Here is a 23,507-nt window from a genome sequence, read left to right on the forward strand (position 1 = left end):
GTCATTTGATGTGAAGTGGCCCATTCCAGTCCATTTCATTTCACTGACACCCAAAATGTCTATATTTAATCTTGACATCTCCCCAATAACCACATCCAATTTGCCCTGGCTCATAGATCTTACATTCCAGGTTCCTATGGTGTGTTGATCTTTAGAACATTGGATTCGTCGTTCACCACCAGCACCATCGGCCGCTAGCCGTCCTTTCGGTTTTGAGCTAGCTGCATCATCACATCTGGAGCTAGTTGAACTTATCCTCTGTTCCTCCCCAGTAGCATTTTGACCATCTTCTGACCTGGGAGTCCCATCTTCTGATGGTATACTGACATATCTCTGGTTGTACTGATCCATTTAGTTTTCATGGCAAGAATACTGGGCTGGGTTGCCGTTTCCTTCCCCAGGGATCGTATTTAGTCTGACCTCTCTGCCATGACCTTCCCGTCTTGGGTGTCCCTTCACGGTTTAGCTCATGACGTCATTGAGGTGCTCAAGCTCCAGCACCACGCCAAGGTAACGATTTCCTTTGCTGAAGAATAGAGAGACTAGAGGACAGCAAATACCTGTTGAGGTGAGAGAGGTTCTGGATATTAAAGCTCAACAGTTTGACTCACCAGGTTTAAATGAGGATCTGGATTATGAGCCATTACTATAAGTATCTCCTCCTTAATTTTTATACAGTGAAAATCAGAAAATAGGTATTTATATCCAGGGTGGAATTAAACGTTATGCATTTAGCAATGTTTATACTTTTCTATATATTTTTGCCTACTTAAAAACACTACAGCTCATTTTCCTATAGTGGAGAAGGGTATCCTTGACTGGGTTGCTTTTCCCACTCGGTCCAGAAGGCAGGGCCAAAACAAATCAGCTTTGAGCGTCCTTCTGTGGGAGAGGACCCTCTGTCCCCCAGCTCTGGTCCTGCCTCAGCTCCAGAAAGCAAGGCACCAAAGGGGAGTTTACCTCAGGCACTATGCCCTCATGGAGCTACAGCTACCCGTAGTGGTGGCAAGCCTTCCATGGCCTCTGGAGAATTGTCAGAATCCCAACATCATTGCCCTGAATCTCAAGGCGCTCTGTGTAACAGGGCACAAATGTTGGGCAGGCACTCAGTTCCCCCCTCAGGGAGAAATGGAGTGCAGAACTCCCGAGAGCATACAGTAATTGCCGGGATCCCCTCACAGGATTCCCAGAGTAAATCCAAATATGACTTCTCATGGGTAAATGAGACTATCCCGCTTAGGAGTTTCCCCTCTATTTTGGTTTCTTCCATTCAAACACCTGTGTCCTCTCAGTATATATAAAATTGCTTTCTGAACTGCCTCTTTATTCTGACTCAGGAAGACTCAGGATGGTTCCAGACAGAGGGTTCCTGGCACTTCCAGTTAAAAGACATGGAAACCGTTCAAACAACACACTAACCCACACTCAGTGGTTGAGTGTGGGTCGTTGTTTTTTCTGTGGTAGAAATTCAGTAAGCTTTTAGTTTCCCATTTCTTATGTATAAGATACAGACTTTTAGGCATTTTAAGGTTCTTCTTTTTTTTTAAGTACTAATGTGTTTGTGTGTTCATATTTTGTTTGTAGATTAGTCCCTGAGGAAGGAAAAATCTTTCTGAAATGTGTCAGGCTCAGATGAAACTAGGCATCCTTTGAGAATTCTTTTCTCTTGTTTTTGTATGGTATAATGTGCCTTCTCTCCCTTGGGCTTTGGTGAACTGCAAGGGAAGGGGAGCTCCATAAATGAAGAGCAGCTAGTATCTCTGCATGCTCTTGATATTGGCGTTTGATACAGATGGTAGCATTAAGAAGGAATTCTTGAGATACAGTCCTTCTAGCAACAACTTGTATATCCAGTGTTTTGGGCAACTTTGTATGTCCCCTTCATGCATCCAGAGTGCGGGCAGTGCGATACAGGAAGCATTGCCCTCACTCCAAATTGGCTTTGTTTGCCCTTGACTTTGTCACAATGCCAGATCTGATGTGAATTGATTATGTACCACACTGAAGGGTCTCTTCTTCTCTAGTCTTTATTAAACTGTTCCTGAGGACGATGTTACAAAAGTTTATGAGAGTAAGAGTGATAAGAGTCAATTCATTTCTGGTACTTTACAATCTATCAGTTGTATTTTCAAAGAAGTCGGTTTTTATTGCCCTCCCTTGTATTTATTTTTTGAGCATTGCCTCCCTTCTGGTTACTTGGGCATTTTAATAGGTTTTGTGATGTATAATTTATGGTGGCTGGTATTTGATGTGACATCTTTAAGGGAGGAAGGCCTCGCTGTGATCTGACAGACATGTTAGATTCAGACTGTCGGAAAGTGAGCCGTGGGAGACGGCACTAAATGACTGGGTACATCTAGCCTTTGGAAAAGACGAGAGAGTCAGGGATTTGATGACTGGCTTGAAATATTTTAAAGGTCATAGCAAAGAAGACAGAGAACCATTGTTTCGTCTTGCCATAGACAAAGGAATGAGAAGCGGCTGCTGGTTTATATTGCAGGAGAGTCCATTTTAGGAACATATCTTACATGTGAGAGCAATAGATTTATATTAGGTTTGTGCTGGCTTAGAACAGGAGTGCTTTTGGGGGGGGGCAGGGAGATTTTCTATGGAAAATCTTCATTTGTTGTTGGCATTATTACCTTGCTTTTCCTTTCTTCCACACTGTGGGAAGGTGACACAGACACATTAGCCTGGTGCCTACTTAATCATCTTTTAGGCATCAGGTGAAAACTATTCTATTCTCTCAAGCTTTTAGCTTTATTTACTTTTGAGTCACCAGGCTGATGCCATCATGCTGCTGCTGTGACGAGTTGTTGATTTCTAGCTGATTTGTATAGCTTTTCAGGCACAATTTTATTTGTTGTCTGGTTTTGTAATGTTTTGTTTTTATTATAAGCTGTCTTGGAGGCTGCTTACAGAAAGGTGGGGCATACATTTCTTACATAAATAAATATAATAAAACTGCTGAAACGCTCCCTCCATCCCCCATTTCACTGCCTGTAAACAGGGCTTAACTTCTAGTCTTTGGGGCCCCAGGTGAAGACCTTTTTTATTTTCCAAGACATTTTAGAAAATTGTTCTAGTGCCTTTAGACCTTTACACTGTTTTTTATCCCCTGCTGTTAGTTTGGTTTGGTTTTATCATGTGCTGTTTTTAATCTCTAAAAAATTTTTTGTTTTATGGTTTTAACTTATTTTTATACTGCCCAGAGAACAGTTGGACACATTTAAAATGTAAGAAAATAAATACAATGGAGAATTTTGGCTGCAACTGTGGATCCAACCCAATATATTATGCACACCCAAATTCTCTGAATGGTCAGGTTCCAGGGGTTCCAGCACTTACCCTGGGTTGGTTTCCTTTGAATGAGGTCACTGAAGATGTACAGCATTTTGTGGGGTTGGAGCCAGGATCCGCCTTGCATAAACAGAAGGTGCCCCCTCACCTGATCTTTAGGCCTCCCCACTCCCCCTTGTTTCACAGCTCACCCCATTCAGCAAGTCCCCTCTGTGGTATTTTAGGGGGCTGAAAGGGCTGACATGGGGAGAGGGGAGTTGGGAAATCTGTTTTGGCGAGCACAGTTGCATGCACCTAAATCTGGATCCAACCCCCAATATTATTATTTATTTACAAATATGCAGGTTGAACATAGGTGGGGGTGCACAGCATTAAGACCCTAAAACCTTCCAGAGCTCCATCTTGTTCCCTGACCTGCTATCCGTGTCTTTCTCATGCTCATCTTTCACACACACACACACAGAGCCAGGTGGAGGACAAAAGGATGGGTCATCTTCCAGCCTTATTGGTCCCTTCACAAAGCTAGCAGTTGATAACCATTCCATGAACACCCAGAAGTATGTCTAGATAAGACCTGGAGGGAGGATCTTCATGAGAACGCAGTGAGAAGGGCGTTGGAGTCTTACCCAAATTTTCATAGAATCGGCTTTGGTCCATGGACACACAAAGCAAGAAAAGCCAAGTGTACAGCGCCATTAAAATCCTGTTTTCAGGGGTCACGCAGCACTTGAAAAGAACATACTTCTGGGTGGGTGGGGGGGAGTAGAATTGAACATCATCAACCGGGCAAGGATTGCTCAGAGTGAGCTCTGCTCAGAGTGAGTCTTGTTTGCCCTCCAAACCCCGTCCAGGCTCCCCCCTGCTACTATGTTATTATGAATGGAGATCAACTAATTCTCAATTCTGAAGGCTCCCTTCTGTTACTATATTATCCCACCCCCTTTCCCCAGTGTGCGCACTTTTGCCTTGAGAAGGCAAAAGGCTTCCCATCTAAAGTCTTCCCATGAAAGCAGCTCAGCCTCTCAATTTTGCCCCATTCCACTCCATTCCAGCACTCTGCCAGGGAATTATTGCTTCCAACCCCCCTTTCTACCCCCCCCCCTTTCTCCTCCCTGCTCAGTAAGATGAGAATCTCGGATGATCGCTACTGTGACTTTATATAACAACAGAGTAACTACAGAATGTCAAAGAAGCACAGTATCAAGATAGTGATTTCATAGCGATTTCATGGAGAAGCAAAAGAACACTTTAAGGCGAGTTACTAAAGTTAGCCTTTCACCTTTTGAATGCTTTAACGATTTACCCTGGCTCCGTATGCACTGAGATCTGTTAAAGATTCACTGCAGGGGAGTGAGATTTGTTTCCTTCTTCCAAGTAAACATACACAGAAAAGGGGGAGGTGCTCTCGTTTGCTTTCCCTGTAGCTGGGCTCAGCCAATCGCAGGTTCCTGCCGCTAAATGCAACACTAGTTAGCGCTTAATGTCAGCTGAGCCCGGCCAAATGCATGATCATTTTATAAAAAATAAATAAATTGGGGAGTCCTAAACAGGGATCACCAAGGTATGCAGGGTGGCTGAGGTAGTGAAGAAGATAAAAAGCAACTGTAATGACTGGCAAAATGTGCGAAATGGCGGAAATCTTGAGGAAATACAGACAGGGGAAACACCCCTTGACATACACCTGGGCAGGGCTATCATACCAAAGTAGATGCGGAGGATAGGAACACACAGCACGAGAAGCATGGAGAACCCAAATTAAAGGGGGGAAACCAGAGTATAAGTATTCTCAGAAAATACGGATTTTCCACCACAAAGCCTGGGATGGCTTAGGTTTTGCCACGACGTCGTCTGCTGCCAACAACCCCCAAACGCTCCCAATTCACAGCAAATCATCTGTGAGAACAACCCCTTGGCCAAGCCAGTTCCTTTCTCAAGCAATTCCATGGGCATGTACAGTCTGAGTCACTGGGTTACAAGGACCCCAGAGAGGTCATCATAATGTAATATTGTTGAAGGAAGCAACGGGCTTGGCCCCTACTCCTTCCGGTCCTCCTGTCTTAGGGTGCTTCCAGTAGAGGCTTTTACAGCACCACCATCCTGCCTCATTCTGTAAAATCCTGTAAAAATGGAATTTTACAGGGGTCCGGATGATGTCATCTTCCACGCATAATCCTCCCATATTTCCCCACCACGTCTTCCATCTTTTTTCTTACCGTGGAAAATTGCTTAAGGAAGAAAAGACAGAATAGTTACACAATGCCTCTTGAGTGGTAGCACCAGAAGATCTCTTGTCTGGAAGGACCCTGGGCCCATCACTTCCTTCATCTACTAGTATGACTATTGTTTCATTCAGTATTAACCAAGCCAAAATTTCTCAGAAGATAATTTTCTGAGAAATTTTGTGAGCATTTTCTTTTCTGTTTGAGAATTCCACTGCTCAGGATATCCTGTGAAATCCCCCCCCCCTCGCCCAATATTCCCACCTGCAAATAGGGTGGAGTATTTTGAAGAGGCCATCTTTGCTCCCTGGCTCCTTCCGAATGGCCATCAAATTTCCAAGTACAACCCAATGGCTGTTCAATTACATTCTTTTTAGTTCATCCCAGGAACCATGTGAGAAGATCAGCAGTACTCTGGGCATACTCATTCAGAAGTGATGGTTAATTTTACACACACACAGGGCATGCCACATCTGGCTTCCTTGTGTTTATGTCTGTGGGACCTTGGGGGAAGGAGAGACGAACAATTCCCCTCCTGTCACTTCTTCCCCTCCTGGAGTATTCTGTCGCTGCTCTTTGCAGGTGTGTAGTTTTTAGCTTTGGAAAGCAAAGACAAATTAACTGGCAGATGCAGGGAAGTGGCTGTAGCTCAGTGGCAGAGCCCCTGCTTTGCATGTGGAAGGTCCCAGGTTCAGTTCCTGGTATCTCCAAGCGGAGCTGGGAATGAACCTTGTCTGAAACCCAGCGGAACTGCTGCCAGTCAGTGCAGCAGCAGGGTACCTTTCCCCCACCCAGAGGACCGCATTCCCTCAGTGGAAAGTAGTTAGGGGCTGCATGCTGGTGGAACAGGCACATACACACACCATTCTTTCTCATATTCTTGCACACTCAGATGCATTTTCACAATCCCCCACCCTGCTCAGCTGTTTCCTGGGCTGCGTTTCCACCAGCAATTTACTCCAACCTTGTTGTGTGGTGAAGTCTCTGTATTTCCATGACGTTGTGGCCACTCAGCGCCAGCCCTGCATTTTATTGCTGAAAAATCGCTTCTTCTGAGTCTGCTTATAGTCTGACTTTTCCAGCTTACTGCAGCTCCATTACTGACCTGTTTCCACAATCGTACTGGGTCTGGTATAGTCCTGCCCATGGGGCATGTAGCCCAGCCTTTGTGGGTATCTCTCTCTGACCTCAGTGACCCAATCCTTTCCCTCCCTGTTTTCCGGAAGTTTCATCGCTGTTTTGGAGCAGGATGCCAAGGGACCAACTTTTAAAACATCATTGAAAATAAGCACTAGAACAGAGCCTATGACCCCAGTCAAGGGGTGTTTTCTCCCATTGTTCAGAATGAGGCTTGCCCTCTCAATGACCACAGAAATAAAAGAGAAGCCCCTCAATTGACACCACACATATCAAAGCCCTCAATTCCTTAAATGCCATTAAGCGCAATCTCTCCATCCATTGCCTTAGGACGTAACTCATTCACAGCTTCCATATAGAGATCCTGTACATTAAAATGGGGGCAGGTTTCGGTCTCTTTCCCACAACAAACCCATTAGTGTCTCCTCAGAAGTAACTCTCTTTGCGGTGGATGAGGCTGAGATTCCCTCTCAATTGAAATGGCACGGATTGAAGTCCAATTCCTTAAATGCATTTAAGCGACCAAGCCAGGCTCCGATGAATTGCCTTAGGAAGAAAGTACATTGCGGCTTTGTTATAGCTATCCTGCAGGTTACAATGGGGGCTGGATTCCATCTTTGTCTTTACTTCTCTCTTTCCTACAACAAACCCATTAGTGTCTCCTGTGCTGAATGAGGCTTGCCCTCTGAATGCTTACATCAGAACTGACAGAGATTCCCCCTCAATTGAAATGGCACACTTTTAAGCCCAATTCCTTAAATGCAATTAAGCGTGATCTTGAGGCTTTGGTCCATTGCCTTAGGATGTAACCCATTCACAGCTTCCATATAGAGATCGCGTTCGTGGGTTAACATGGGGGCTGGTTTCGCTCTCTTTTCACAACAAACCCATTACTGTCTCCTCAGAAGTAACTACCATTGTGCTCAATGAGGTCCTCTGGGTTAAAATGGGGGCTAATTTCCCTCTTCGTGTTCTCACCCACCCTCTTCCCAGCATATGTGTGTCTACTCAGAAGTAACTCCCATTGTGCTCAATGAGGTTTGCTCCTGAAATGCAGGTGCATCCGGACTTTCAGGGGAAAGGCGAAAGTGGGTTGGGGGGGAGGGAGGGAAAGCCTCTCTTCACAGCAAAGCTGATTCCTTTTTAAAAATCCCATACTCCTCCATTAGCTTCTTCTTCCGTTGTCCTGGAAACATGGCGGAGGAGGCAGGAACACTGATGAGGTAACCAGACCCAACCCAGACTCCACCCAGACTCCACCCAGCCATCAAGAAAATAATTCGATGAGAGCTCAGTGGAAGCAGCACAGAGCCCCAGGCTACAGCAATGATAAGCTGGGTCTTTAAGGACTGTGGAAACAGGAAAAGGAGAAGATGCGATTGGGGAAACATCGCAACACAGTTGCAAGCAAAGTGAAGCCGATAGGGTGGAAACACACCCCTAGTGACCAGTTTAAAGCTTCCCACCCTGCAGTCTCCTCTACCCAGCCCCGCTCAGGTGATAGCTGGAAAACAGCTGAGCAGCAGGGGGAAAGGGCTGTAGTGGCTGAGCAACAGGCCTCCGCAGCTTTCTTATCCTCCCTGTTCAGCAGTATCCTGCCTATCAACTGAGCAGTGTGGGGAGAGGAGGTTTTGAGCCCACGCACCAATCAGCTGAGCAGTGGAGAAATAGCTGAGCGGTGGGCAGAGGAGTGTAATGGGGAGGGTGGGAGAGGGAGGGGCCTGGCAGAAGAGGCTGTTGGGCTGGATGGGGAGGCCTTTAAACTAGTGATGGCCCAGGATTAGGTATAAATGGCTCCTGTTTATTCCAGGAAGTGTTATCCCAGGAAAATAGTGAACTTTTAATCCCAGAGAAGTGGGGTAGTGTCTATTCAGAGAGGTGTGTGGGGTGATATACTCCCCATGTTACGCTTAACCCACTTCAAAAGCTCCCAAAGTACTTCTTGCTTCATATATTTCAAACCTAAATACAAGCTCTCCCAAGTAAAAATCGACATAACATAGGCCCCAAAACCTAGAATGCCATTCTCCATATATTCACGGGACATTCTTCCCTAAAGGCTGCCACAGGAAGATGGGTTTCCTCCCAGATCTGAAAGTATGGGAGGAATATATGGAAGGGGGTGGTCCCCAAGGTACTTTGAACCCAGGTTACGTAGGTAAGAACCTTGAATCTGGGGCACAGAAGCTCTCTAGCTGCCTGTGTAGCTCTGCCAAGACAGCAGCAATACACTCTCTGCAGACATGCTTCTTGTGTGAACCACCATAACCACTGTGCCTGCCAGGTGTTTCAACAGGAGCATCTCTTGGTCATCAGAACGTCAAGCTGGATGGCCGGCAGGTCTGCCCAGCCTGGCGACTCCTGACTTCCTGCATGTCCTTTCCTCCGCAGTTGTGAAGACTCAGAAGAGCTTTGCTGCAGAAGGTTGGTTCATCGGCTTTGTCAGTGCCATCGTCCTCCTCACCCTGGTTCTGGTGCTCCTCTGCTTCATCAAGCGCAGCAAGGGCGGCAAGTACTCGGGTGAGGTGCCCCCAGCCCCACCCTAGCACCTCGCAGCAGACCCCCACGGGGCTCCCCCCAAGGCTATGATCACTTATCAGTTTTTATGGCGCTTTTAGTGTGCCGGGTGTCGTTGGTCCTCACAACAACCCTGTGAGGTAGGTTGTTATCATTCCCATTTTACAGAGGAAGAAGCTGAGCCTGAGAGATGGGGGAATTGGTGGTGTTCACCCAGCGAAGACCACAGTTGAGCTAGGGGTCGGACCCATGTGCCCCAAGCTCAAGTCCCATAGTTGGCATGCTGGGCTGGATAAGTCTAAATGTTGGGGAGGCAGACTGTAGGTTAGGCCATACCTGTGGTACCAGGTTAAACTGGTTTAATGGTCTTTTGCTTCCTTCAAGGTACTGGGAGATGTAGTTAACGAGAGCTCCTTTCTCAGGTTCTCAGTATGCTCCCAAAACTACCATTCCCAAGTTTCCTTGCTGAGATGCCAAGAGAGCAAAAGCTGTCTTGGGAGACGGCTCCCCGGTTTGCATTGTTGATAAGCCCTTATGACCACCTTGCTGCCCCTAGAGCACTGGGCATCTCAGACTTGAGAATTCTTTCCCCAAAGATCTGAAAGTCGTATGATGGAGGCACTGGTGGTCCCGCTATTCTCTCTGACCAAAAGGGTCAAGCAGCTTTTTGTAGTAGTCTAAAAAACATACCAGAACCTGTTTATCTAAAGAGGACAGTGGGATGATAAGAAATGAGTGGGGGGGGGGGCAACCTGATGTTGTTGGACTATAAATCGCACTGTCCTGATTGTTTGCCATGCTGGCTGGGGCTGATGGGAGTTGTAGTCCAACAACATCTGGAGGGCCACAGGTTCCCCAGCCCTGGTGTAGAACAATCATGTGCCTCTATCATGCCATCTTCAACTCTCTGAAAAACTGTTGTCCATCTCCAACCCCCTATTCTGGTAAGCACCCAACCCCCTAGGCCCCAAGAGCTATGGGGCAGCTCCCTAAAAGTCTCTTAACAGGTCCACAGAGGGGATGCGTAGCCTTTCAAAAGGAGAGACTCTACAGCTCTTCTCTGGTTTCACCCCACCCTCCCCAGCTTGACCATCTCCTGCAGAGATCACCCAGCACGCCCCACCCATCCCCAGTTCCAAACCCCTGCTTTGGCTGGTCCCTGCCCACCAGCGCTTTCACCGCATTTAACATGTGCTGTCTTCTGGTTCTGCTCTAGTTAAAGACAAAGAAGACACCCAGGTGGATTCAGAGGCCAGGCCCATGAAGGACGAGACCTTTGGGGAGTACAGGTACGAGGCAGGGAAGTGGAGGTGACTCTCCAAAGGCCTCAGGGTGAAGAGGCCTGGGCTGGGGCTGGGCTGGGCTGGGCTGGGCGTGTGTGTGTGTGTGTGTGTGTGTGTGTGTGTGGTGGGATCGATTCTCTTTCCCAAGGGAAAGACCACCCTGCCCCACTGCCACAAGAGAACATTTTTCCAAGTGGTGCAGTGCCAGCTCCAGGTTTTGGAGGGCCCTTGGGTAACACATCCTCAAGGGGCCCCTCCCTCAGCAAGTCTGCCTTCTCACCACCATTGCTATTGCTCCTTCTCTTCTCTCTCATCACTGCTTGCTCAGCCGACAGAGACCCAGTGAGCAAGTGGGCAGCAGCATCTCCTGCTCCTCCTGCTCACCACCACTGTTGCCTGGGCCAGAGCGAGAGGCAGGTGAACAAGGAGGCTGCAAGGGTGAGGAGGAGGAGCAGCTCCAGGGGGCTCTTGGCAGTGGGCCCCTGCTGGGCTGTGGGCCCTCGGCACGTGCCCAACCATGCCTGCCCTTGATGCTGGCCATGAAGTGGTGTGAGTGTGTGTGTGTGTGTATATATGCATGATATCAGCAGGTTATTTTAGACCCTGGATTTAATGGTTTTATGGGGGCCCCTTTCAAAGCCCACAACCACCATTTCAGTTCCATAATCTCTCCCCACACACACTACTGTTCCGTGCTTTACAACTGCTCCTACATTCCTGGTACGCTGGTGCAAAAAACCAAACAACAAATCACCCTGTGTGCCAACCCTGATTTATAAATAAATAAATAAATAAATATCCTGAGCATGTGCCGTTTTGCATTTGAAACTCACTTAAAACATGGCACCACCATGGCTACAAGAATAAAATGGAGTTTGCTTCTGCTGCCCTGATTTTGGGGAATAAGCACCATTTTGTTGTAGAAAAGGATCATACATTTTAAAAGTAAAAATAATAAGATGGACTTCTGTAACCATGTACATGTCCGGCTGCCCACCCCCATTTAAAAATGCAAAGAAAGGATGCTGCAGTGGCTGATCTCAGCCCTGGTGGGCCCGCTATACACTTGCTGGCCCAGGTGCTGAATCTGCTGTATTCTGGGTGGTCATTAGAGGGGGCCCTGGACTTTGGCCCTGCAGTCCAGCCATAGCTGCACCACTATGATATAGTCCCTGCCCCAAAGCACTTAGAATACCTCCATGTTCCTGGATTCTGATCCCAGTTTTTGGAAGCGTGTGGGGTGCCAGGGGCTGTGCAGACTGCCAAAGTTATGCAGTCCCTACCTGTAGGGTTGGTAATTTGCCACAGAAGGCCAAGACCAGGAAGCGGTCAAGGACTGACAGTAAGCAGAGGGAGGAGAAGGACAGTGGAGGGACCAATTAGGGGTTTAGGAGGCTAGGACAGTCCTCAAAAGGATTGGCTAAAAAGGGGGGTCCCTGGTTAAAGCAAGAGGGTGAGAGGCTGGTAGAAGCGAGTGATCGCGTGTATACGTCCTAATGCCCAAGCTCTTAGTGCAAACATTTCTTTTCTTTGTCCCCTACTGCCATCCCTAAAAATCTGATGCTGATTCTCTCTCTCTCCTGCCTTCCCTCTCTCTCTCTCTCTCTCTCTCTCTCTCTCTGGCTCCCTCTCCCTTTTTCTCCCACATATCTTGCTTCACTAATGCAGGTCCCTGGAGAGGTAAGAGGGGAAGGGGCATGTTCTGGGACACTGCATGTTGCCTGAGGAAGGTGGGGCTGGAAGGGCCAGGATACTCGCCCCCTGTGCTTTCCTCTCTCCCCTTTTCACTCTCCTTATGTCACTAGGCAGGGACAAAGTTCTCCCATGTTCACAAGTGAGCGTGAAATAACATCTTGCTTCCCCTGCCTTTGTAAATCGAAAGAGGTGCATTAAAATAGATTAATTTTAAAACCAAGTTTCTTGCAAATCCAGCCAATAATCTTTTTTCACCTAGTAAGTGATCAACGTTCTTGGATTTTTATACAATAGACACTGAAATAGATAACATAGCAGATTCTGCAACTCCACCTCCACCTATATAGGATCTCAAAAGATATAGGACTTTTCTATAATGGCCATCCTGGCCTGCTGTGGAGATTTGATGATGTTACAAATGTTGTAGTTTTCCTAATCATATATTTAAGTAGGAGTAGATAAATAGCTCTCATATGCATAAGAATATTTAATCATGTGACACTAGGGAGCAACTTTCAAGATTAACATTTCAGATTGTATAGGAACATCCTTCCATGTGTTTTTATATTTGAGTTCTATTTCTGTTGGCTCAATTGTATAGAAGTGGTCATAAGAGAACCTCTAGGAATGAACTAGTTCAAGCATTGTCCCTTGATTCCAAGAGGTTGCTTGTTGTAAAAGGCAAAGTTTGGATAAGCAGTTATCACATCCATAGCCCACATTTTTATCCAATAATTACAAACCCAGAACTGCCATTTCACAGTAGGTGATTTGTTCTAACAATTGTTTTATTGATTTCATGAATTTGGGGTATTGATTTTTAGAGTGTTGAAAGTCTCTTCTCCCAAAGCCACTTTTATGTAATTAAAAAGAAAAATGTTCTGCATGTAACACAGGGGTGGGGAGCCTCCAGTCCAGGGGCCACATCTGTCCCTCTGAGGTTCCCCAGATGGTCTCCCAAACACCAATCTTTTGTGCTGTTTTCCCTCATTCTAAAAGACTCAATACCTCTCCTAAGGCTTAGTTAAAGACAGTAAGAGCTTTAAGTTGGTATTTTTTGCCCTGCCCTTTTTGCCTTTGGGCCCACTCACCACTGGAATGCGGCCCCCAAGAGCTTCTCCAGAATGGAATTCGGCCCTCAGGCTGAAAGAGATTCAACAGCCCCGATGCACCCATCCATTCCAAGCTGCAGCCCAGCCCTGAGGAATGGGGACTGCCGGTGGGTTCAACAAGAGGAGTGGAAGGTATCAAGGCAACCCCAGGCTGTAGTGTGAATGTTCAATGTGATGCTCTAGGCTGTAATTGATTGGGCCCCGAAGACTTAGATGTGCTGGGTCAGAGGTAGCTGGTTGCAAACCTGATATTCAGGATTCCACACAGATATAACTATGGGCAAGGAATGGCCTATGCAGCCTCTAAGCCAGACACTTCCCCTGGACCAATTTTGTCTGGCTCCCTGGTGGCCGTACCACATTTTAGTTGAACTATGGTGAAATGTTTTGTCCACCAGTTCCCTCCTAAGGAAACATACAATATGACAAGCTGTAAGAAATAGTAAGATTTCACACTTTAACGTTGCATGTCTCTCTCTTTCTGTGTGTTGGGGGTGGAGGGCCGGCATTTTGTATGTAGTATGTTAATATGTATTTTGTATGCAGTGCATGTGCTCCACAGCTGTGAAGCCCTTGCTGCTAGATGGTGTTCAGTACTACTAGGCCTTGGACCACTGTCTGGGTACGAAGTGGCCCTTGAGAATACAAATGTTATAGGCCAGTATATCTCTATAAAACTAGTGCTCTTGCTTTCGTTCTCTGGAGAGCAGTTTATGTTAAACTTGACATTTTTAACATTGGCATTTAGAAGCTCCCAATGTTTGTAAAATCTTCTGCCAGGACTGAAATTAACAACAAAACACAACCCCACCACCAATCCTTGATGAACAGCAGTGTCCTCAAATGTGTGGGATGGGCCATCGCCCCCTCAAAGTTAAAACTTCTGGAGCTTGGATTTTTATTTTCTGTTACTATAATTGTCCCTTCCAAGTACTGTCTTCCTAGCTTGCCTGAAATATTCTTAGGGCAGAATTCAGTCCTGCTCCAGGCACAGTGCCCAGTATGCAGAGGGATTACCATCAGTCTCCATAGGGTCTTTTTCCCCACACCCCCTTCCTGGCATGTACTCATGGAAACAAGAACACCAGGCCATTACAGAGATTAGCTCTTCCTTGTCCGCTCTCTGCTCCGGAGCTCAAGTTTCCAGGTGAGAAAGTGGGCTGGGTGGAGAAACGGAGGGCTTTTCTACATGAGGCTTTTTTTGTGCGCTCATCATTCCCTACTTATGGTTGTTTACGGGTTCTTTAGATGACATCATGATCCTCCAAATTCACTTTTGTGTCTAAAGAGCACTTTTGGCAAGCTTTTTTTAGAGCAGGGAAAATGTGGTATTTAATTGTAAAATCGAAAGAAAACACTTCTTTGCCTTTGTGTATTTGTGCTATTCCACTGTACCACAGTGCCACCTAGAGATTATGTGGCAGAAAAGCAAGAAAGGAAATGCTCTTCATGTAGTGCTCAGATCTCAATTCTGCTATGAAACCGAAATTAGGTATGGCAGATTAACAGCCAATTAACAACATTGTCTAGAGAAGCTCGGTGTGAGACCATGGATCCATCTAGCCCTGTCCTGTCAACACTGACTGGCAGCAGCTCTCCAGGGTTTCAGGCAGGATTTCTTTCCTAGCCCTACCTAAAGATGCTTGGGATTGAACCTGGGACCTCCTGCATGCAAAGCAAGTGCTCTACCACTGAGCTATGGCCCCTTTCTACAGTGGAGATGTGGAAGATGCATATAGACTTTCTGATCCCTGTAATAGCCCTGCTACTGGACAACCTGTGGCAATCCCGCTGCACCTGGGCACTACACCCATGGAAGGACTAGATTGTACCCTAAGAATTTAGCTCTGTCTTCCTTTATGGAGCAGTTATTTAGACATGACAAATGTCATCCACCTCCCATGGAAACCTATGGCAAAATTTCCATTGGTTTTAATGAAGTTGAAGTGCACCCAATACATGGGGGAGAAGGGGGGTGTGCGCCCATGTGTGCGCACGCATGTCTGTGTGCACGCGAGCATACGTGTGTGTGAATAGAACATAATAATGCCATCAGGATATAACTGACCAGAGTAAAAATAGTGCATGATTTGACCTTCTCTCTCATTGTCTTCTTTCTTTCAAGTTCATCAATGCTTAGAATTAGGTAACAACCTCCCCGCACCCTTGCTGCCCTCCATCCCTTGCTTTTTTGGTCCTGATCTGCCTTCCCTGAGCACCAACGCTATGGCCTCACAGCTACCCCCATCTGGGTTCTGGGGAGAGGGAAACTCTCTTTGGCAGACACATGCTTCCCCTGAGTGGTGCAGTCTGCATGCTCCCCTCTTTCTTATGTGCAATGGACATGGATCTCTATAGTTTCATCAGAATTGTTAATAGGGGGATCCATGTTGGCCTCTAACGTCCCCTGCCTCACAAGTCCTTGGGCGTGTCTGTGCACTTCTACAGCCAGCCACCTTTACCCAACCCTCTAGCGCTCATTTGACTGTGCATTTGACCCCGTTTCTACCAGACAACACCACTGTTGCACAATGGGACTTTTAGTTGAAAGCGACTCCTTTGTGTGCATGTTGCAACCGCCCCACCTCTGCCCCTCTCTCTAGCCAGGGCTATGTGCATTCTGCAATCCTGCACCAGTTCAGGAAAACCACAGCACTTGGTACTAGCATTGTAATTCAGCAACCTGAGAATCTCAGCTTTTTTTTTAAGGGGGTGGGGGGGGATAAAACCATGCTTCTAGCCCTCATGGCTACGAAGATAGGCATTCTATGTGGGCAATATCTGGGGAAACAGCTAAAGGGGGTTCAGTGGGATTTCCAGTGTTCAGGAGCGAGGGCTTCAATTATATGCATAACTCATTGCCCCTTCCTGTGGCAAGTAGAAGCAGAATCAATTATGCCAACTAAAGAAATAGATCCAGATTTGTGTAGTTTGCATTATTCAGATTGCAAAATTCACCTTTGCTTGGTTCAAAATTTGGGCATCCTTGGTACAATTTTTTTAAGCACACATAGCCCTCTCTCTAGCACGCGTCCAGGCCTGCTTTATGCTCATGCGGTCTCCAACTCATTTACAGCCCATGTTGCACAGCCATGAAATGAACTTCTCCCATGCCCTTTATCTGCGTGTTTGCTCTTGCCAAATTCCACATCCACTCCTCTGTTTGGATATCAGTCAAGTATGTTTGCCTAAACAGTTGTTTCGGATGTGTATTTCTGTTCTTATCCTTGCATGTTTACATGATGCTCTTTGGGATCTGTCTTTGAATAGCCCCCCACCCCATGAGTATGTCTACTCATTGCCTCATGCATCCTGGGCACTCTTTAAAAAAAAATTCTACATGCTTCCGTTTTGCATATTGGGGCCACTTCTCACACTAAGAGGAAGAAGCATTTGCAACATGTCCACAGTGCACACTGTAACCTTGGAGTGGGAAGGATTAGGGTGGCCACTTAGGAATCGCCAAAAAAGAAGAAATGCATTGCCCCCAAAGAGAATGGTGATTTGCGTAACATTTGCACATGGACATTTATATGTATAGATGCAAATTTAGAAATGATTTGTTGCTCAGTCGTTCAGTCATGTCCGACTCTTCGTGACCCCATGGACCATAGCATGCCAGGCCTTCCCGTCCTCTGCTCTCTCCCGGAGTGCATCTCTCCATAGTGCAGAAGACTGTGACCAGATGACCTGTGTGTGCCTTGCTCAGTCTGTTGTGCTAACTGCTGATGGGCATCAGTTCTTACAGTTCTTTATCTTTAAACAAGACTTGGGTAGGACAGCCCTTCTCACAGAGGACAGTCCTCTGTAAAAGAGGACACCCAGCCGCCCTAGAAGGGATGCATGTCTGCAAAGACATCCCTGGGATCTTGCACCAATCACATCTCTCAGGCACATATTTACCATCTATACAAACGGGCCCCTCCAACGGGCCCATGGCAAGCATTTCTTTTCCATGGTGTGCGGTAATCCTCAGTGTGCACTCTTGGAAAAGCAGGCTCCAGTACATCCTCTCCTCTCACAGGAGTACCCAAGTCTGGGTTTCCCATTTTGCCTTTTTTACATTTCATTCCCTTGTTGCACACTTGCAACCCCCTGTGCATATTGGTGCACTCACTGTTTTGCGTGTGCACGTCAGCAGCAGCCTCTTGGGAACACGTGTCTTTTGTGATAAGCTTAGTGACTGACAATGAGGGCCCATCTTAAGCATGTGTTTGCCCATTTGCTTATAAAGCAGGAGTAGGATAGGGACTACTTTTCAAGCAAAAAGGAGTGGAGTGAAAAAAAACCCACCTTGCCTTGTTGCATTCTGCTGATTTGAGCAGCATGTTCCCTGCCTGGCTCATGTCCTGTATTGGAACCAGGCTGGGGGAAAAACTGCTAAAGTTCAGCAGGTTATAGTGAGTCAGGTAGGGGGGGAGTGCATTTTGCTCTCCTTCCCAGAATCTTCTTTTTGGGGTGAGAAAGAGACCTCCACCCCCACTTTATATGCAAGTAGGGTGAGCCCTGCACATCTCGTTTGGCCCTAAGTGGCAAAAGGTTTGCCTCAAATAAACTCCTAATGTAGAAGACTTGGTTACTTATTTAGGACATTTATATGCCATCCTTCATAATATCCTGGGGAGTTAAATACATATGGCTAGAAAATATCTTGCTGGTTTTATAGACTAAGTTGATATCACATTGCTGTGCTATAGATTGGTTCATCTTGTTGTCTAAATTAATAGCCATAGATTCCATAAAAACAGACTTTGGAACATTTATGCAGGTAGCGTACTAAATTTAGCAAGACCATAAAAGCCTCAGGGATCAAATACTATATATCATCAGCATAAAAGGCTATTTTTAAACAAGTGGATACAGTTTTTATCACAGGCCGTGATGGACAATAGCAAGATGTTCAATAAGTATCTGCACTTTAATTCTAATAAAATTGTAACTTTGCTTTCTTTGCATTACTGAATAAATTAAATAACTTTTAGCATATTATGTAGGACCCCTTTTCAGGGACTTAAGCCCCATGGGCTAGATCTGTACATAACGACACCCCAAATCTGCTGCTTACAGGTGCTTCCAGTTGAGGCTTTTATACTGCCATCGCCCTGCCTCATTCACAGAACTGTACAGGGGTGGGTAGGAGGGGTACGGACGTATTCCACGCATAACCCTCCTGTGTTTTCCCACAGCTTTTTCCAACTTTTTTTTTTCTTACCGTAGGGAACCTGTTAAGAAAATAAGACAGAATAGTTGCACAATGCCTAATGGCAGCACTAGGAGCCCAGGGCCAGCGCTATCGTTGAGCACAGTGAGGCCGTCGTCTCCGGTGGCAGATGCTGGGAGGCAGCAGCAAGGGGTCAGAGAGAGCTGTGTGCCACACAGCGTGCCCTGTGCCCCCTAAGCTTGCCTGCTGCCTTCAGATGCAGTGGAGGGTGCTGTCCCATCGCCAGCGTTGAAGAAAGGTTTCCGCTGCCAGACTGGTCGTCCTTTGTCCCTGGAACAGGAGGGGGTGTCATTTTGTTAAGCAAAATGTCTTGGGGCAGTGCTGTAGGAGCCCTCCGTCATCTGGAAGCACGTGCAGATGGCCATTTGCCAAAGTTTTGCCAGCATTTGGTTCACCACCTCTGTCTGTGACCCAAACCCTTCCGTTGCAGTCACCCCCACAGCCTCTTTATAATGAGCGGACTGGCCCTGTGGCGCACACTTGTACGCACGCAGTTCACCTCCACCACCAGTTGTATGCATGCAGCACACACACAGACCCTGACCAGGCCCTACACAATCACGTTTCATTGGGTGCTCCCTTGCTTGCTGCCCCAGGGCACTTCCATGCTTCCTTTTGAGACTACTTAGCTGTTTTCCCTCTTGCCGAGTGATGCGCGCACCCTTTCTCACCGCTCTCCCTTTTTGTCCCCCGCAGTGATAACGAGGAGAAGCCCTTCACAAGCAGCCAGCCCTCCCTGAACGGCGACATCAAGGCCCTGGGAAGCGATGATAGCTTGGCAGACTACGGGGGCAGTGTGGACGTCCAGTTCAATGAGGACGGCTCCTTCATCGGCCAGTACAGCGGCCAAAAGGGCAAAGAGGGAGGTGGCAATGACAGCTCAGGGGCTACTAGCCCCACTAATGTGGTCACAGCCCTGGAGTAAGAGGGGGCGTTTCCCCAAAAGATACCCCCAGCCCTGGGGGAAGAGGATTTCCCTGTGGATTTTTGGGGGAGGGCACAGGGATAATCCCCTCCTCACCAAGGGAAAGAAACAAAGATCTAATCTCCTTCAAATGGAAATGGCAATTGGGGGAATTCACCCCTCTGTTTACTAGCAGACCCCCCCACCCCCCAAATCAGGGAGGATTAGAAAATCAGGGGATTCCCAAAGTTATCCACCCAACCCTGAGCAAAGTTGGTCTCTCTTTTTTGCACCCTCCTCCCAAAAACCAGTTACCCTTCAGCCAAATTATGTATGTGCGTGTGTGTGGGAGGGGGGGGGCAAGATCAAAGGGGGGGCTTATATAGATGCAGACAGGGCTTTGTATGTGGGGCTCAGGGTTCAAAATTGCCAAAAGAACGGATGACACCCCCCTTCCCGAGCCCCAGAAATATTTATTATTTGTATGTGTTTAGGAAGGGGACGGTAGTTGGTGCTGCAAAGTCCCATCCCTACCCCAAACCGGGGGAGGAGACTGAACAGCTGGTGGAAAAGTAAGGGCCACAAGGAACCAGGAATCAAGGGTTCTTTTTTCCCTGCCTCTGAGAGGAGGAGGATGGCTAGTGGGGCAAGTGAGAGGACTAGGAGCCAGAATCTGCATGTTTGATTCTCCCTTCTGAGAAACGAATGAGTTCCAGTGGGCTGGAAAGTCAAAAGGGGCTGGGTCTTTGGATTCTGCCGCTCCGTCACTTCTTCTCACGGATTAAGCCAACGGAGGTCTCCTATCATATCTACTTGGATGGGTGGGCGGAGGTGTGCTCCAGCTGAATCCCCTGACACCCCACTCCATCAATCCTCCTTCCCTTTTCTGCTCACTTTCCAAACCATGCCTTGTCCGGGTGGCAGTTCCCTTAGGACCGTGGCTTTCAAACTTGAGGCAACCCTGTCCTTAGCAACTTTTCCACCAAGGCACTCTTGCATGACTGCTGTGGAACTCTTGTGGTGCAGAGGATGCTGGGAGACATTCTAGGGCCCGTGCTCAGTTCATGTGGAGCATGGGCCAGTCCTGCTGGGCCTAGTTATCACCCCTTGTAAACTGAGTGTACGTTGGAACACCCTCAGCAGCTATGCCTTGCAGAGTAATTGGTAATCGTAAGCTAGGGGATTCTTCAGGAAAGCTTGTGAAGAAACTCTGATAAGCCTCCAAGAGACCCCACGGTACACTGGAATGCAGTTTGAAAACCACTGTCAGAACTTTGTCCCCTTCTGGTGCTGAATTTCCCCTCCTAGGGTTCATTTTCTCTCTCTCTCTCTCTCTCGGATTCCACATTCATTCATGACCCTCTTTCTTCTGGTGACCAAAACCCAGGGTTCCTTCCTCTGGGCCAGATCTCCACCATTTCACAAACGCCCTCCCCTTTCCCCATTCCCAACCTCCCCACAAACAACTGGGAAAAAAAAACCCCCAAAGGATCTCCCTGCTTCTTGAATGCATCTCACGCAGCTGCCTTGCGACACGTTCTGTCTTTCAAAAGTGGCCTCTTGTTCACTGAATCAAACCCCCCCCAAACATTTTCACCTCCGTCTGATGTATTATTATTTTTTTCTCTTGCTTGTCGGGGATGAAATATATCCTTGCTTTTTTTGCATAAAATGTTTTTTAAAATAATAATAAAAAAGAATAAAAGTACTCCGATGTTTTGAGCAACCCTACACAAAATAAACCCTGCCTTTTCCCTGGTCTGTAAATATTTCAAACCCTTGTGCTCGAGTTTGTTTTAGATGTCTTAGGACTGGTGTTTTGAAGTCTTCTAGTTGGTCTATTTAGGTGGCTTGGAATTAAAAAAAAAAAAAGGAAAAAAAACATTTTAAAAGGTCCTCTTTCTCCTGAAATGTGATGCCATTCCCCTAAACCCACCCCCACCCCCAAGCCTTCCTGCCCTGTGTACTCTTCTCTTTTGTCAGGTCTGTTACTATCTACCTTTCTCTCTCGATGGCTTATATATATATATATATATATATATATATATATATATATATAAACAGAATTATAAAATGGTAAATAAATGCTGAAATTGGAGCTTGCTTGGAGTGATTATGCAGAAAATATGGTTGGGGAGGCTAATATAATGTTTGTACTCACAGGGCCCACCAAGGGTCCCTAAAGCAAAAACAGTTTTCCTTTTGCCACCCATTTAACCACAGGACTTTCGAGATTTGCATGGTATAGGGAGGGAGCAAAGCCCAGCAACGGAATATGTACCTTGCATCAGAACATCCCAAGTTCCATCCCTGGAACCTCCTGTTAAAAAAAGGAAAAAAGATCAGGGTGCAGGTAATGGGAAAGAGCCCACTCTGCCTTTAAGGCTGGAAAGCAGCTGCCAGTTAAAATAAGACAACACTGTAATAGTCTGAGCCAGTGGAGGCTGGTGGCTCTGATTTTGGTGGGGCTGTGAATCCATTCTGGGTTTCAGTCAGAACCAGCCAGAACTCTGAATGAGCTATCCAAGGTGCTGAACCCTACACCCAAAATAGCATCAGCACCTTTGATAGCTCCCTTAGAGTTCTGGCTGGTTCTGACTGAAACCCAGAATGGATTCACAGTCCCACCAAAATCAGAGCCACCAGCCTCCACTGGTCTGAGCTGATATAAGACACCTCTCCATGTTGGCTCTCTTGGCAGTTCTCACTGGGAGAAATTGCCCCTTGTTGATCCTGTTAGAACTTTTGGTAGCCTTTGGCTCCGTTGCACATGTCTGTGGAGGGATGTCTCTGCACGAGGACTGTCAGGATCTCTTGGGACTGTGCTGCTGATTCCTGGCAAGGAAGGTCCCAGTGATGGGCTGGTTGATTTCTTTTTTGTGGGGGACATTCTTGGTGGCGTCTCAGAGATGTCCACCCTATCCCCCTTCAACATTTATAGGAGACCTCTTGATCCAGATAATGTGGCAGCACAGTGTTCGATGCCATCAGCACGGGAGTTTGGAACGATGCCCAGCTGTCCCTTTCAGCTCATAAGCCAAGCCCAATTCTCCCAGAGGTGTCTGGGCTGTACCACTTCAGACTGCAGATGGGGTACCTCATGACACAATTGCCTCTCCATTAGGGTGGCCACTCATGAATCATCAAAAAAGAGGAAATGCATCGCCCAAAAAGAGGGCACCAATTTTACATAAAATGCTAATTTGTATATATAGAGCTTTTCTACACAAGGCTTTTAATCGCTGTATCTACTTTCAGTTTTATCGCAGAATATGAGCTCTACACAAAGAATTTTCCCTTCACTGCTTTTCCACTGCATAACCTCTAGGTGGTGCTGTGCTATAGCGGAAAATTGCAATTACACAAGTAGGAAAATACTTTTTCTTTTGCTTTCAGAAATAATACCCCATTTTCCCTCTATAAACAAGTGCTCTTAAAAATCAAGTGAAACTGGAGGATCACAACATTGTCTAAAGAACCCATGAACAACCATGAGTAAGGAATCATGAGCACATAATAAATGCCTCATGTAGAAAAGCTCATAGAGGCAAATTTAGAAAGAAGTATTTTAACGTAAATAGAAATACAGTACATCTCTCTATAAGGTCGTATCCAGTGTTAGTCCTACTTGGAGTGGACCCATTGAAATGAATGGGACTTATTCTAGACATGACTAACTTAAGTTCCATTCATTTCAATGGGTCTCCTCTAAGTAGAACTAACACTGGATGCAACCTATAGTGTGGAAGACCTTGGCCAGGTGACCCTTGTGCCTTGCTCAGTCTGCTGAACAGGGGCTCACTGTGGATGGGCAGCTCCTTTCTCACCCTTCTAGGGTTCTTTAGCTTTAAACCAGATTTGGACTGGGCAACCTTTCAAACAGCAGGCACATTCAAAATAGAAGACAGTTCTCCGGCAGCCCTTCAGATAGAGGGGTGTCCTCCATAAAAGAGCACACATGGCAATATCTCCATACAAACAGAGTTCCCTCCAAATAGACAATGAGCATGTCAGGGAGAAGACTAGCTTAGAACGAGACATAGCTTCGCATTTGCCATAACTTCTAGTTTGACCCTCAACTCGGTCACTGCTGTGAAGCACAGGCGGGGCGGAACGTAC

The 23,507-nt window shown here is 46.7% G+C and overlaps 1 protein-coding gene across 2 annotated transcripts in view; it reads left to right on the forward strand.

Moving 5' to 3' along the window:
• L1CAM (L1 cell adhesion molecule) overlaps positions 1-21,247 on the forward strand; it is a 136,823-nt gene extending 115,576 nt beyond the window's left edge. Inside the window, exons 25-27 of one of the 2 annotated variants that reach the window (XM_084836007.1) lie at positions 9,048-9,176; positions 10,390-10,462; positions 19,181-21,247. In XM_084836007.1, coding sequence (XP_084692133.1) covers positions 9,048-9,176; positions 10,390-10,462; positions 19,181-19,409 — 431 coding nt within the window. In that variant the 3' untranslated portion in view covers positions 19,410-21,247. The remainder of the gene's footprint in view (positions 1-9,047; positions 9,177-10,389; positions 10,463-19,180) is intronic. The other variant, XM_084836008.1, reaches the window with a different exon arrangement.
• Positions 21,248-23,507: the final 2,260 nt, after the last annotated feature.

Source organism: Heloderma suspectum, chromosome 2, assembly GCF_057233095.1.
Source record: "Heloderma suspectum isolate Gila_16-S chromosome 2, 16-S_ref, whole genome shotgun sequence".
Taxonomy (NCBI): domain Eukaryota; kingdom Metazoa; phylum Chordata; class Lepidosauria; order Squamata; family Helodermatidae; genus Heloderma; species Heloderma suspectum.